Source organism: Parus major, chromosome 3, assembly GCF_001522545.3.
Source record: "Parus major isolate Abel chromosome 3, Parus_major1.1, whole genome shotgun sequence".
In the NCBI taxonomy this organism is placed as follows: domain Eukaryota; kingdom Metazoa; phylum Chordata; class Aves; order Passeriformes; family Paridae; genus Parus; species Parus major.
In genome coordinates this window covers 77,954,240-77,968,129 of record NC_031770.1, presented here as the reverse complement: position 1 = coordinate 77,968,129, position 13,890 = coordinate 77,954,240, and the positions used below count along the sequence as shown (strand labels likewise).

The window sequence follows — 13,890 nt, the reverse complement described above, 5'->3', positions numbered from 1 at the left end:
TCATCTGGTCTGTTATATGCATATTAATTAAGCTCATTATCAGTGTGGTTGCCACACAGCATTTGGATAAGTAGGCAACAATCCCCAAATGCAGTCAGTATTAATTAAAATAGTCACATTACACTGTAGGGTTAACTGAGGGTTGTCCAAAAGAATCAAAAGGCTCTTGTCTGTACCATGTATTTTTAAACAGTTGTAGTAAAAGCAGACCTGTGGTAGACAAAATAGGTCATAATTTTGAAAAAGCTGTGTATCTATCACTGCTGGTAAGAGCATTGAGGAATCTGAAATATTATGGAAAACTAAAGGTTTGTCTTGTTTGGAAAAAAAGAATTAAGCAAAAGGCTTTTAAGTAGTTGGATTCTTACCTAGAGGAAATAAATAAGGAAAAACAACTCTGAGGATTCAGAACTTGTGGAACTATAAAGCAAAAAAGACAGGTTTTTTTCACATAGGATTTGAAGATGATTTTAAATTAGGCAAGGTCTGCTGAATCCATGAATGATCTTAGTTTGTTTTCAAAGTGGATTTAAGCTCCAAAGGAAAAGTGAGATGGGGAAGTTTAAATTTACTGTAGGTGAATAGATTGCTGAGTTTAGATAACTTCTTATTTTATATTTATGTAATGGTATTTGTTGGAGTCTGAGATACAGAGTGTGTGCCCTTGTTTTTAATACTTAGTTATAGGATTCAAAAAAACACTGAATTTCATATAATATGAAATTCATGGGCATGTTTTCATGGTGATACATGAAAACAAATGCTAAAGTTAGATAGGAAAAATGTAAATGTGTGAATTAGAAAGTTTCTTGAATCACTGGGTGAATGGTTTGAGGTTTAGAGTTTAAGGTAGTTTAGAGAGCAAAAGACAAGATGAAGGATTTAGGGTGTTGTCTCTTGTCCTTCTTCTTTCTTCTTCATGTTCTCCTAGTGGTTTTTGGGTAGTAGTAAGTGATTGGGTAGAAAATGCTGCAATGCAGCACAAAGGTGTTGGGTCATTGGGTCACTAAGAAAAATAGCTTGGTTAGCATCTGTTAATTGGGTAAATAAACGTATAAAAGACCTTGAAGAAGATCTTTGTTAGCCATTTTACCCCTTTTCTATCATAGTGCACATAGCTCCTTGTACCTTGTAATGCTGATAAGAAAAAATAAACAGCTGAGACCGAACGAGAGAAAACTGCCTCTGTCTCATCAGTCTTCAGTTCAAAGAGAAAAAGAACCCAAATCCAAAAGTCCTTAATGAGACAGTATTGAACTTCAGTAAGGATTCTCAGACAGCTGCCAAAAATGCCATGTACCCAAATTGCCCACAGAGCTTTTAGAGTGAAAGGATAGTCTAAAAGTCCATTGTCCTGACTGCCTGATGAACTGAAAAACATAAAATCGTGAGGCTTGAGCAAACAAAATATCTTCACATTCAATCTAGTTTGAGCTGAAGGATTTGGAAAATAAAAAAATATATTGGTGTACTAGTGGAGAGGAAGCTTTCTGATTTGAAGTCTTCAACACTCAAGACAAATGTCCACAGGACCCTTTAAGATACCAAATTATTCTCTGCAGGTTACCAAAAAGCTTTTAAGTATCATGATTGTCACTGCTGATAGAGCTTTAGCTGTGATGTGTGGGTGGAATCTCTATCTGCCATCTTAAGTAAGGCAAGAAATTTAGATTCCTTTTGTTCTGATTATCGCTCACCCTAGCACTGATAGTGCTTTGGGAGGTTTTGCTTCTTTGTTTTTACCTAAAAATGACTAATTGGTGAAATTGATCAACAAGCTACATGTCCATGAAGATGAAATTTTCGTATAAATTTAGGTGAGACTAAAACTGGGCAATGAAGTACCTTAGTACACTTCTGCTTGCTACTCTGGTTGCAGTGCTTGGGTTAGGTAGGGAGAACTCATTTCTTACTCATTATTTTTCTGCACATGAGAAGGGGAAAAAATGCAGCATGTGGCTTTTTGAATATTCCAAAAGCATCAGTGGTACCTAGTCATAATCTGTCCAATTAACAAATGTTGAGAGTATGACCTAGGATGGCCTAAAGAGAATTAAAGTGATGGCTTATTAAAGCAAGGCTTGTGCTGGGCCTTTGCTCAGGGCTGAATTGTTACTTAATCACTGTTGGCTAAGCAGACTCCTTTTTTAACAATATTTTACAAGATGCAAGACCCAAAAGCTGCCTGTGATTTGGTCTGTGTGAAGAAGGAACTACTGAGTACTTTGAAGATTGCTTGGTTTAGGAGGTTTATGTTGGAAAAGTCTACCCCACATTTCAAACATTAGTTTTGTTCTAGTTTTGGAAGCTTCCCAAGAACAAGATGTGTCTGTATCGTCACAAAAGGAGCTCCAGAAGAAGACAGACCTTTATCACCTTCAGAAGGTTAGGCCTGCCTAGGCTTTACTGTTTCCTTAAATTAACGTTGTAAAATGTTCATGGTTAATTCTTCCCAGCTTGCTGGAGCTCTGACTAAAGGGTTGTGTGTGTCTCATCTTAAAAATGAATGAATAAGTACCAACTATGTATTTCAGGCCTTCCTGACACATAGAAAATTATAGAAAATATCTATCATAAGCCAGGATTTTAAAATGCAAATTAGATGTTTTCTTTTTATTTAACTTGTAATTTAGACATTCTGCCTAACACATATTTCTTTGAATTTCTCAAACTCCTACGGGTTTGAGAACTGAATACATTGGCCTAAATAAAAATAACTGCATGATTACATTTCAAACATCATCAGTGAGAACATGCCAGCAAAAATTAATTATACATGTTAAACATACAGATTGTGCTCTCCAGAGAATAACTGCCTCCCATGTAGTCTTATGCACCACTTTTTTTTTTAAAGACTTTGTTGGAGTTGAAGGAATCAAGGAGGTCTAAGAAACTGACTAAGTTTGAAATGCTTCGTTTTGAAGTTGTTGACTATATAGACAGACTTGTAAGGTGAGCCTTCCTGTTTTATATTCCTGCATTAGTTTGCACCATAAGTTGCAAATGAAATTTGACTAACACGTTCATCTTGTCAAAACTGTGTCTCGGTCCTTGTGGCACACTTCCCTCCCCGCCCCCTTCCTATTCTTTCTTTGAGGGCTCTAAAAATAATAACTAAAAAAAAAACCAAAACCCACAAACCACACCTTTTTTCCAGTAGATCAGTTGAAATAATTAGGATACGAATTGACCAACCTACTTTGGCTGCTGAGACAGCGTTGAGGGAGGAGTGGGTATAAGTAGAAAAATAAAGTCGAGAATCTTTACCCTGATCTTTGCTGATCTGTTCTACTTATGAAACTGTACAGATGTCAAGTGTGATATCCTGTCCATTTTGGGAACTGTTTTGGTGAGCAAGCCATAGCAGATGCAGTTTTGGAGGCAGCTCTGCAGTGGAAGATGTGAAAGGCTTGTTGTGATGGGGGAAGAGATGAAGGCACTTGTTAATTATAGAGGGTGGGGGGGAAGCAGAGAAGCTAACAGAAGTATGACTGCCAAGCAAAAAGCTTCAGATAGGAAGACAAAGATGAGCAGAGAGACTCATGGTGAGGCCTTGAGATGGATAGCAAGATCTGTGGAGTTCTTGACTGGGTTAGCACTGTAAGCTGCTGCCCTTATTTTTGAATTTGTCAGTGTCCCAGCTAGAGTTCTATGCTAACTCCATTAGATGTGTAGAGTTGATAATAACAGGCTTCTCTGCTTAAAAGTTTATTTCAGTGCTGTTCATCTTGTTTTTCAGAGATTTTTCAGTACTGGATGGGAAACATGCATTTTTGTAGTCTGACTGCAGCAGACTTGTGTTGTTTCCCTTAAGCTGAAGCTTGTGTCTCCCCCACTCCCCCCATACCTCATGCTTTTCCAGAAAATACCTTGTTCCTGCAGGCGACAGGACCCTGCATGAGATTGTGTATTTCAATGCAGCCACTGTTCTCCGAGGGCACTTGAATGCTGCCCCCAGGACTGCACTGCACACGGCTTTAAATAACCCACACTGGTACCTGAAGGTAAGAAACAAGTGGGCTGTGTGGGTGCTGGAGTAGTTGTGGAAGGCTGTGTGAGGATGGTGTGCAAGGCTGAGTTTTGCTGTTTCATGAAGCTTGGCACATATTCAGCTGTTTTGCAGAGAATTAGCAAGTGCTGATAAGCAACTGGGGACTTTGTTCAAAGAGCTGGGGAATCTGTCTGGTGAAGGTAATTCTGGAAAGAGTTCTGTAGGAGGAATCCATTTTTCAGAGGGTGTTCTAGCCATGATATTTTCTTCTGTAGATGTAGCAGAAAAGTTATTTTGTCCTCTGCTGCAACTAGGATGACTGTCCACAGGGAAAAATACATTCTGTTACTCTTTCCAGAGACTTTCTTAATGGGGCTGGTGCTGAGTCCTCACTATGTAGATCAGCTGTAAGGTAAAGGCTGTTCAGGTGGAGTCATAACATTAAAATAGCATAAATACAGCTTAACCCTGCCCTTTTCTAGGAGAGAAAAGCAGACTGTTCTCCACTTCTTTCGTAAGTCAAACTGAAAGGATGACCAACAGAAAGAAATAGACTAGGATTTGTAAAAATAATGTACATACATTTCTTTTTGTCCTTGACTACAAAAGGTACTTGAAGTTGTTCTTATGTCCTAACATTCTTCTTAAAAAACAGATCATAATTTTGAAGAAAGTATTGGTTTTAGCTGTATCTAAGTAATGCACTACTTGAGTCAAAGCCAACACTTATCAGGAAGCATAAAGGCTGATAAAGACCTGCCTTTGAAATCTACAACCTGATTTGTATTGGGTTTGTTGGCACTCTCCTCGGTTTGAATGAGGGTTATCAGTTTTGCTGTGTGCAGGAGTTATTACTAAAAGCATTTACAAAACTTATTTGTGAGAACAGTACTTAGCAAGTGACCATTAAAGAAACCTAATATGAACCTCAGTAATATATATTTTTAGAAAACCTGTAAATATATAGACTAGGACAGCCAAGAAAATTTAACTACTGATGTCTTTAATAAGTATTCTGTTCTCTTTGATGAGTTGACAAGATTTAAAGCCCTCTGTCATCCTGTACTTTGTACTTGGAAATGCTTTAACATATTTCCAATGTTTTCTGAGAAGATTGTGAGGTTTTGGCATAGCTTCTAACAGTAGCAGTATTGGCTGGGTACCTTGCTTAGCATTTTAATCCATGTGAGTCAAATATTTTCTGTCTATGACTTCTGCATGGTTTGTGTTTTTCTGCACTGTGACCAGAGCAAAGTTCTCCAGAACTGTTCCTTCCAGAAGGCCAGGACAGAAAAGTGTTTCAGTAGAGTACCAGTGAATGATTAATATGTGATGCACTGCTAACAGGAATCCAGTTCAGTTATTTATTTAGCAAAACATGAACCAAGGGTCAGATTTATCCGGGGGGGAGAAGAGAACCCCAAAAAACTGCACCAAGCCCAGCATAATTCTGGTTTCGCTGATCCCTTAAAAATTTAACAAGCTGAAACTTGGGATACCAGCTCCCATATCAGGGAAAGAGGATTTGATCCTTGGGATAACAGCATTGATTCCAGAGCAAGGGATAGTGTGTCCTCTGTCTAGCTTTGGGGCAGGGCCAGGCAAGAGCAATTCCTCATCAGCTGTGTTCTGGGTTGCCCCCACATCTGTTTTCTTCTTTTGGGAGCAGCAGCTCTGTGCTGTACAGATGGCTTCACAACTGGCTGCTCATTGTAGGGCAGCTTCCTGCTTGTCAGCCTGGCTATTTCCTTTGGAACCACACATGTGCTGCAGCCTCAAAGCCAAGGTTTCCTCACTGACAGCTGCAGCTCCCTCCAGCTGCTCTGCAGAGGCTTGGCCCAGTTACCTCAAGGGAGGCTCGGATCTTTCAGGTGCTGCTACAGATGAACTGGTTCTAGGAGAGTGCTCTTGCTCTGGAATTTGCATCCTCTCTTGGTTGTGATAACTGTCCTGACCTTAAAATTAGAAAATCAATGCGCAAAGGGTTGGCACATGCGTGAGGAGCAGAAAACCACAGAGCTGGGTGCTGTAGGAGAGGGGAAAAGGGAGTAGTGTCCTTCTGGGCAGTGGTGAGCCACTAGATCTAGATCAACCAGAAGTGTAACCTCATGTGTGCCAGGTACTAACACAGGAGTATTTGAAACAATTATGGTACACTTCTGAGTTACTGGAGTGTACCATAATACTCCGGAGTTCCTGATAAACTAATACCAGCATTGTAACATCGTGAGGGGTTAGCCACATTTCTCTGGATTTTTCTGGAAACCATCAGTAATGAAACCGACAGATATTGAAATAAGGTCTACAGCTTTTATGTTCCTTGTAGAGGAGAGTAAATAAACTTGAAAATTGCTAGGTGTTCTGGAAATTGTGAAATGTCTCATAAGTGCGAGTGCCCAAACTGGAGTCGAGTCTCAAAAATTGCAGGAATTGAGATCTGTGGGTAAACCAGAGATTCTTGAACAAAGTTATATTCTTTGCCTAGCCTTTTTTCCTGTCTTGAAAAACATTTTTCTTTTGAAGGTGTCTGTCATTGCTTTATAACTTCCCAAAAGTTGCTTGTGTATTTTACTAGCATATGAAAGCATTTTAGAACAAACTTCTGTGAGCTGAAAGAAATGATCAGTGGTTGTTTTCATGTTAAGACAGCTGAAAGTGAAAATGAAATGCTGTAAATTTCTGCAGCTGTACAGAGACTTTTGCCTCTGGCTCAAGTGGCTTTTCAGCTTCCCAATAAATGGTTCAGTGCTGATGACCTGAATCCCAGAGGCTGGAAAGCTGCCCAACAGAAAAGGGCTTGGGGGGGTCCTGGTCAAGAGCAGCTGCATATGAGCCAGCAGTGCCCAGGTGGCCAAGAAGGCCAATGGCACCTGGCCTGTATCAGCAGTGGTGTGGCCAGCCAGGACCAGGACGGTGGCCATCCCCCTGTACTCTGCATTGGTGAGGCCGCACGTTGAGTGCCTGTCCTGTTCTGGGCCCCTCACTTGAAAAAGGACACTGAGGTGCTGGAGCATGTCCAGAGAAGGACAACAAAGTTGGTGAAGGGTCTTACGAGGATCAGCTGAGGGAGCTGGGTTTGTTTAGCTTGGAAGGAAAAAGGCTCAGGAGGGACTATATCACTCTCTACAGCTGCCTGAAAGGAGGTTGTAGCCAGGTGGGGTTGGCTGCTTCTCCCAGAGAATCCACAACAGGACGAGAAAATTGTCTCAAGTTGTATCAAAGGAGGTTTAGGTTGGATATCTGGAAAACCTACTTCCTGGAAAGAAGCAGCACTGGAACAGGCTGCCCAGGGAAGTTGTGGACTCACCATCCATGGAGAGTATTAAAAGACATGTAGATGTGGCAGTAAGGAACACAGTTTAATGGTGGCCTTGGCAGTACTGGGTTAATCACTGGACTCACATGATCTTTAAGGGCTTTTCCCACCTTAATGATTCTATGAATTTCCTGAAATTTAGAATACTTAGTGAGACTTTTGCCTTTACAGATGCTGAGTTTCAAGCCAGAGATAAATGACTGTTACTCAAAGATAAAACTCTGAGATGAGAGAAGCAATTATTTTTAGTACATACAACATATCTTTATTAAGTCTTCCTGTTCCTTTCAAGGGGGCTGTGGGAAAAAGGATACTTTCCTATTTTCTACGTGGCAAATCATGACTAGTTTCTTCTCCTGACTCCATAAAACTGAGTATTTCTCTCTCATATGTAAATAGAACTAGCAAAAAAAATTGCATGAAAGCATAATCAGATCATTGCTCATTACAGTAGATATTGCAGAAATGTTATAGAAGAAATACCAGAAGTGAAGTAGCTGTTGGGGGGTTTTGGTTGGTTTTTTTTTTTAACAGTATATATCTTATTTTACGATTTGTTTCTCATTTTTGTTTTGTTTATTTTTTACCATCAACTTGCCATTAAACACACAAACAGTAAATATTTGCTTAAAATACCTACTATCTGAATTACCTGAAATAATATTTTCTCTAGCCCTTAGAATTTCTCAAGATTAGACACTGATCAAAGTTACTGCCTTCAATTTTTTTTCATCAGAATGAAGCTTTGAAATGTGATGGAGGAGGCATTTCTAATAAAGCCCCTGACATATGCATAGTGTATAAGCTTCATTTGGAATGTGGCAGATTGATTAATCTCGTTGATTGGTTAGAGGTATGTGATGATGCAAACAGTGCCTTTACCTGCTTTCAGTATTCTCATTTATCTTTTTGCTGCATGTCTGCTTTTCTTTAGTGCCTATTTTGACAGCTTAAATCATTGCATACCTTGGTCCACAAGAACCCACAGTAACTCCAATAAGTCTTGCTCTGTTGTGAATCATTTATTTCTAGCTCTGTTACTCTGTGATGAAACTACTTTGCTTCTGCTTCTATTTTATGTTTGGCACAGATCAGACTTTGTGCTTAACAAAATTGCCTTTCATATTTTTGTCTTTAAGTATTCTGTGACACTTTTATGGCAGGTGGGGCTCTTGGAGAGAATGCTTGTGCGAGGGAAAAGCCTGGGTCCTTCTAGCTTGATAACCTGTCTCATACCGTAGCCATAAGCAGAGAGAGCATATGAGCATATGATACATACTCTCATATACATTAATATGATAAATTTTCCCTGGATAACAATCATATTTTAGTTCTAAGGTTTTCTAAATTTAAGTGGTTCTTCTGTTTTGTAAACCTACCTGAATGTCATTACCAATATATTTTAGCAACCACAGCATCCTCTGCAAGAAACTCTGTAGCTTAACTACCTGCGGTTTAGAGGATAATCCTTTTATTTGTTCCAAGTGTTCCGTTTGCTGCTGCCTTGCTTGTGTATTGTATATTCCTACCCAGACTCTTGCTGTCCCTCAGTTTTATAGATTTCTTCCCTGCCAATTTACCTCTGTCATTTCCGCAGTGTATTTTAGCAGTCTCACTTTGAGAATATTTTTTCAGTTCTGTAGTTTTGCTGGGAATAGGTCATTTTGAGATTTAAAATGCAGGCACATGAGTTCACAGAGTGCTGTCTTGCATTCTGTATTCCCGCCATGGTAATGTGTAACCTCTTTGATTGCTGCTGAACTGACACTCTCCTAGAGTTCTTCTTCCAAGATCTTATTCACCCTGAGTGATAGCCTTCAGCTCAGAATTCACTATTTTATATGCAGAGCTGTCTGTCTATGAACTGAATAAATCTGTGCTGCTTTTCCCTTTCTAGGCTTTCTCAACTGTGGTGACGGCAGCTGAGGAACCAAATGGAGATGCAGCTTCCTCAGACCAGGTGGATGATATTATCCAGTATCCTTTCTCATTTTTCTCAAGCTTGACATGGAAAAGCATACAGGATTTTTGAACCAGGGGTTTTAAAATACAGTTTCATGTGGACTGATTAACTAATTTCAGAAAAGTTACTTCAAACAGCCTTAATATACTAAAAACGTTGAAGAAATAGATCAGTTGAAATAGTTAGGCTGGGAGTATATAGACAAAGCAGCTTTTGTCTGCAGGAGTTGTTTGGGTCTGAAACAGAACCAAAAGTCCATAAAACAAGTTGAAACTGTTTGGTTAAATCATCAGAGTTGGTATAGCTGCTGGACAGGGGTGGAGCATTACTGGGGAACAGATGGGAGGAGGGCTGTGACCTAGAGAGCAGATGGAGAAATGGAAGCAGTAACTCATTATGTTCCAGTACCTTAGAGCTGAGAACTTACTTTCTACAGGATGCCCATTCTGCTTCTTACTTTGTCCTGATCCTGAACTGAGGTCTGAAAAATATTTAATAGATGAGCATTATAACCAAAACTCATGGCTACAGCAGTAGTGCTGCCATACAGAAGAAATGAATAGTTGTACAAAAATAGGCTTAACTAAAGGAAGGATAATTACATGCTCTAATACTATATCTGGCTTTCCTGGCTTTTCCTTTTTTACAAGCTCCACTCTTAATTGTCACTCACAATAAATTAAATTCTCTAACTTGGGACTATACACCATGCCAGGCAGGCAGCAACAGAGGCAGAATGAATAAAAAGTAAGGAGAAGGTGGTGCCATGAAACCTCAGAAAAAATCTGTATAATTAGCTATCTAGTTTTTGGTCAAGGGACATAAAAGTAGAAATTCTTCTGAGACACTACAAAATTGGTATGTTTGTTGGCTTTAAGCTTCTCTTAGCAGTGGGAGAAGGGACTCTTCCTTTGCTGTCACGTTGTATGCATGTGGCAGAAGTACTGATCAGATTGAAGATCTGTGCAATTTGTGCTTCTGTAGGCAGCTTGTGCTCTGCCCTTATTTCCAACGATTTTACTGTGCAACACACTGTATAATCTGTGCTCATCATGACTTAGAAATCCTGCCCTCCTAGAAGAGAACAGTGTCTCTGTCACTGTCATAAAGAGTGAACTTGGTTTCTTTCCTTCACTGACATGTCCAGTGCTCGCTTTATTCGAGCCGTTTCTGAGCTGGAGCTCCTGGGCTTCATAAAGCCCAGCAAGCAGAAGACTGACCACGTGGCAAGGCTGACATGGGGAGGCTGTTAAAGTGCCACCAAGGTGCCAATAAACCTTCCCAACAGAGCAAGGGCTGTGCTCCCAGTATACCACTCCTCACTAACTTTGCATCCTGAGTCAGTCAGCGGTGCGTGAATGTTGTGAGATACATCCTGAGTGCCCGGGCAGGCTTGAATAGAGATGGTTTTTTTAATGTTCATCATCCCTGTATAATGTTCTGCTCTATTAATGCTCATGTTCCAAATACTGTGTTGTTGTGCCAGTTTCAATCTTCTTTGATGTGTGATGTTTAACAGTCCACTGCTACAACTCAGGCTAGCAAGCCAAAAGGACAACACTGGCTGTGTAAGCCACAGAAGTGATGAAGCAGTATTATTAACATCCTTATATGCTGATAGGATTTGAGTCATTATGATTAAATGCCTCTTAGATCCTTGAACTAGATTTAAAAATAAATAAAACAAGTTTACTAAAGAAGACAATGAACTTCTATGTTCAGCCTCTGCTGTGTCTTTTTCCAAACTCGTCCTAAAGCCCTAAAAACTCCTTGAGAAGGGAAGAAAATAATTGTGATGGTACAAAGTTTTGCTCTTTGTTAAGAGCAAAAGTGAGCTGTTTGAATAATTTCCTTTTTTCCATGAAGTTGATGGATACTAGCTGACTTCTGCTGTTAGAGGAACTTGTGTCAGCACAGACTGAGAACACTGCACTTGAGCACTCAGGTGGAAGCTAGGAAAATCCCCACCTGAAGCACATGTTGTAACTTCCCTCTTTGCCGAGGGTCAGCGCTGCATGCCGCCAAAGAAACAGCTGTGTGAAAGGCAGTGTAGGCTGGGCATGTACCAGCACTGCTCGTGTGATGATCTTCAGAGAGCCTGCTCAGGCAAACCATTTCTCTTTACTCCATTTAAGAAGCAAATGTGTTTATGCTGGTGTCTGAGCCCTGCTCTTCAGCCAAGGGAAAAGCTGCATTGCCCTCCAGAGCAGTGCATCTGCCATGCTTTGGTAAACCCTCCGGAGGGCTCTGACAGGTGCATTGCAGCTTTGTAAGGGCAGGGACTTCAGGGCAGCCTGACCACCCACCTAGAAAGGGCTACTGTTAACAGAGGTGTTGAGACTTTGTCCCTGCCAGACAACTGCAAAGTTGAGTGGTAATTACTTTATTATAAAAGACTACTTCCAAAGAACTTCCAGACATCCTCAGTTGACTAAGAAGGGATTAGAGCCTTCATTTTCCTTCTGAGGCATTGAAGTGATCCCTAGTTTAGCCATCAGCAGACTCCAGGTGCTTCTACTTAACTGCACTGGCACTTCAGCCTGGAGCTCCAAAAACAGTCACTGCCATAAACCAGATCTTGTACTGGGAAGTCCTGTTACAAGAACCAGTAACTTACCCAGCTGTTTCCCCAGGAATGTAAGTAAGAGATGTCAGACTTGTTTTAAATAAGTTCAGAGGGTAGAAGTTGTGTATTTTCCAACTGCAGGAATTGCCGTCACAGCAACATGTCCTGCTGTGTTTTAAGTGGGGGGTCTGGTTCTAAATGCTTCCAGCCAGCTCCGGAAGGGGAGGAGGAGAAGCTTATCAGCCTCTTCTGCCAGAACATACAACTAGAGAAACAATGACAAAAACCTCAAGAGCATGAATTTTCAGGATTGCAGTGGAGTGCTTGAGGAAGTTCCAAGACATAGGTAAAAAATTCCCATTCTTCCTTGGTGAGCATGCTCAGGGACCTGTTCAGTAGCATATACAGCCAGCTTTCCAGCAGCAGAAAGACATTTCAGCAGAGGAGAAAGCCAAGCACCGCCCCCCTGCCTTCCTGAACCTCACCCCGTTTATCTTGCAAACACACTTGACAAATGAAAGGGAGCAGCACCAAATGTCTCTGTGGTGTGCAAGAGGACAGGAAGCCAAGTGCTTTGCTGTGTAGCTGTCCCCTGCCACCCCCCTCTGCTAACCTCACCCCAGGTAACTTTCACATCCCCGAGGGTAAAATGTTCAGAAATAAAGAGAAACCAGCCTCAACAGTGTGTGGCCTTTAATCCCCAAATGTGCAGGCAACATGACATTAAAACAGTAAAATTAATAGTTAATGGCTGTTTCTTCCCTTTAACTAATAACAGATTTGTACGGTTAAAGTCACATTCGCTGTGCTACATACGGTTTCTCAGATCAAATCTTTTAATTCTGTATTTGGCGCTTCATTTTCTTCAGCAAGGAGGGGGAAGAAGGTTGAACAGTTAAAAACACAAACTAAATTGGTCATAAATTTAATTTAGTTCACCTTTCTTCAGAAGCTGGACTTTGCAATCAGTCCTACCTTCCTGGAAAGAGCTTAACATCACTGAATCTGGAATAAACATCAGTAACAGCTGAGACACTCTCACATACCTTAGCCAAAATAAGAGATTTCAACTGGAAAATTAAAAAGTCGTTTCTACAACTCTCTGAATACTAATGGCATGTCTGCAGATATTCCAGAAAACCTTCACTGTCTGCAATATTCACTTAAAAGAAAACAGGACCAAAAAAACCACCCCACGTGCTAATGTCTGTAGTCATTACAAAACTCCAGTGTAGTCTCACCTCTGAACTAACTTTTATCATATTCTTAGGTAGCCACATCTTTCAACAGAACTATTGCCAAAAATCAGACCTGAATCCAAGTTACTGATCATTAAAATAATTTTCCAACCCTTTTTCTCTACTGTTACAGATGCTGTTCTTTGACACCTCTTTACACTACTGCGCTACCGGATTCAAACACAAACTTTCTAATTTTTATCTTGAAGCCTACAACAGCAATAAACTATAAGAACAGCCCAGGTGCCTGTAAAAGCCATTTCATCACTGAGAATGACTTGCAATACAAAAGTCACAAGCACTGGTTAACAAGAGCATAAACTCTAAATACTTTACCAGCCTCCATTTTTTCTCCCCGAATCAGAAAGCTTAAATCCTTCCCAATTCCCAATTCAGGAACGAAGAGAGATTTCACAAAACAGAGTTTTTTAAGCAGAATCTCTGACTGGTCACACTGCTCAAGAGTACACAGGAAAATCTCAAAACATCAGCACACAAGATTGCTTAAATCTCCTTCCTCTGCAACCTTGAAAAATGCTGAATCATCTTATGGTTATATGCTCTCGCATCTAGACACAAAAATCAACACACAGGATGTACATGCTGCTTTTCAAGTACACAGAAATGAGATCTGTTTGGAAAGAAAAAAACCACATCACTACCTTAAAAACAGGTTAACCAAGATCTTTGGTTTCACTCTGTTCAAAAGTTCCAGTTAACTGTTCTCAGCTTGCTTGGCTCTTGGACAAGACTGCAGTTACATACAAATGGCAAAAATACTCTATACATGGCCACCACAAAATGTAGCGCTGAGAA

The 13,890-nt window shown here is 40.4% G+C and overlaps 1 protein-coding gene across 4 annotated transcripts in view; it reads left to right on the top strand.

The window, feature by feature from the left end:
- Positions 1-10,983, top strand: part of ORC3 (origin recognition complex subunit 3) — a 35,535-nt gene extending 24,552 nt beyond the window's left edge. For 2 of the 4 annotated variants that reach the window (XM_015620759.3, XM_015620761.3), the window contains 6 exons: positions 2,300-2,385; positions 2,855-2,952; positions 3,863-4,004; positions 8,044-8,160; positions 9,205-9,284; positions 10,418-10,983. In XM_015620759.3, coding sequence (XP_015476245.1) covers positions 2,300-2,385; positions 2,855-2,952; positions 3,863-4,004; positions 8,044-8,160; positions 9,205-9,284; positions 10,418-10,523 — 629 coding nt within the window. In that variant the 3' untranslated portion in view covers positions 10,524-10,983. Of the gene's footprint in view, positions 1-2,299; positions 2,386-2,854; positions 2,953-3,862; positions 4,005-7,120; positions 7,282-8,043; positions 8,161-9,204; positions 9,285-10,417 lie in introns of those variants that run through there. The other 2 variants (XM_015620760.3, XM_015620762.2) reach the window with 2 other exon arrangements.
- The last annotated feature ends 2,907 nt before the right edge of the window (positions 10,984-13,890 follow it).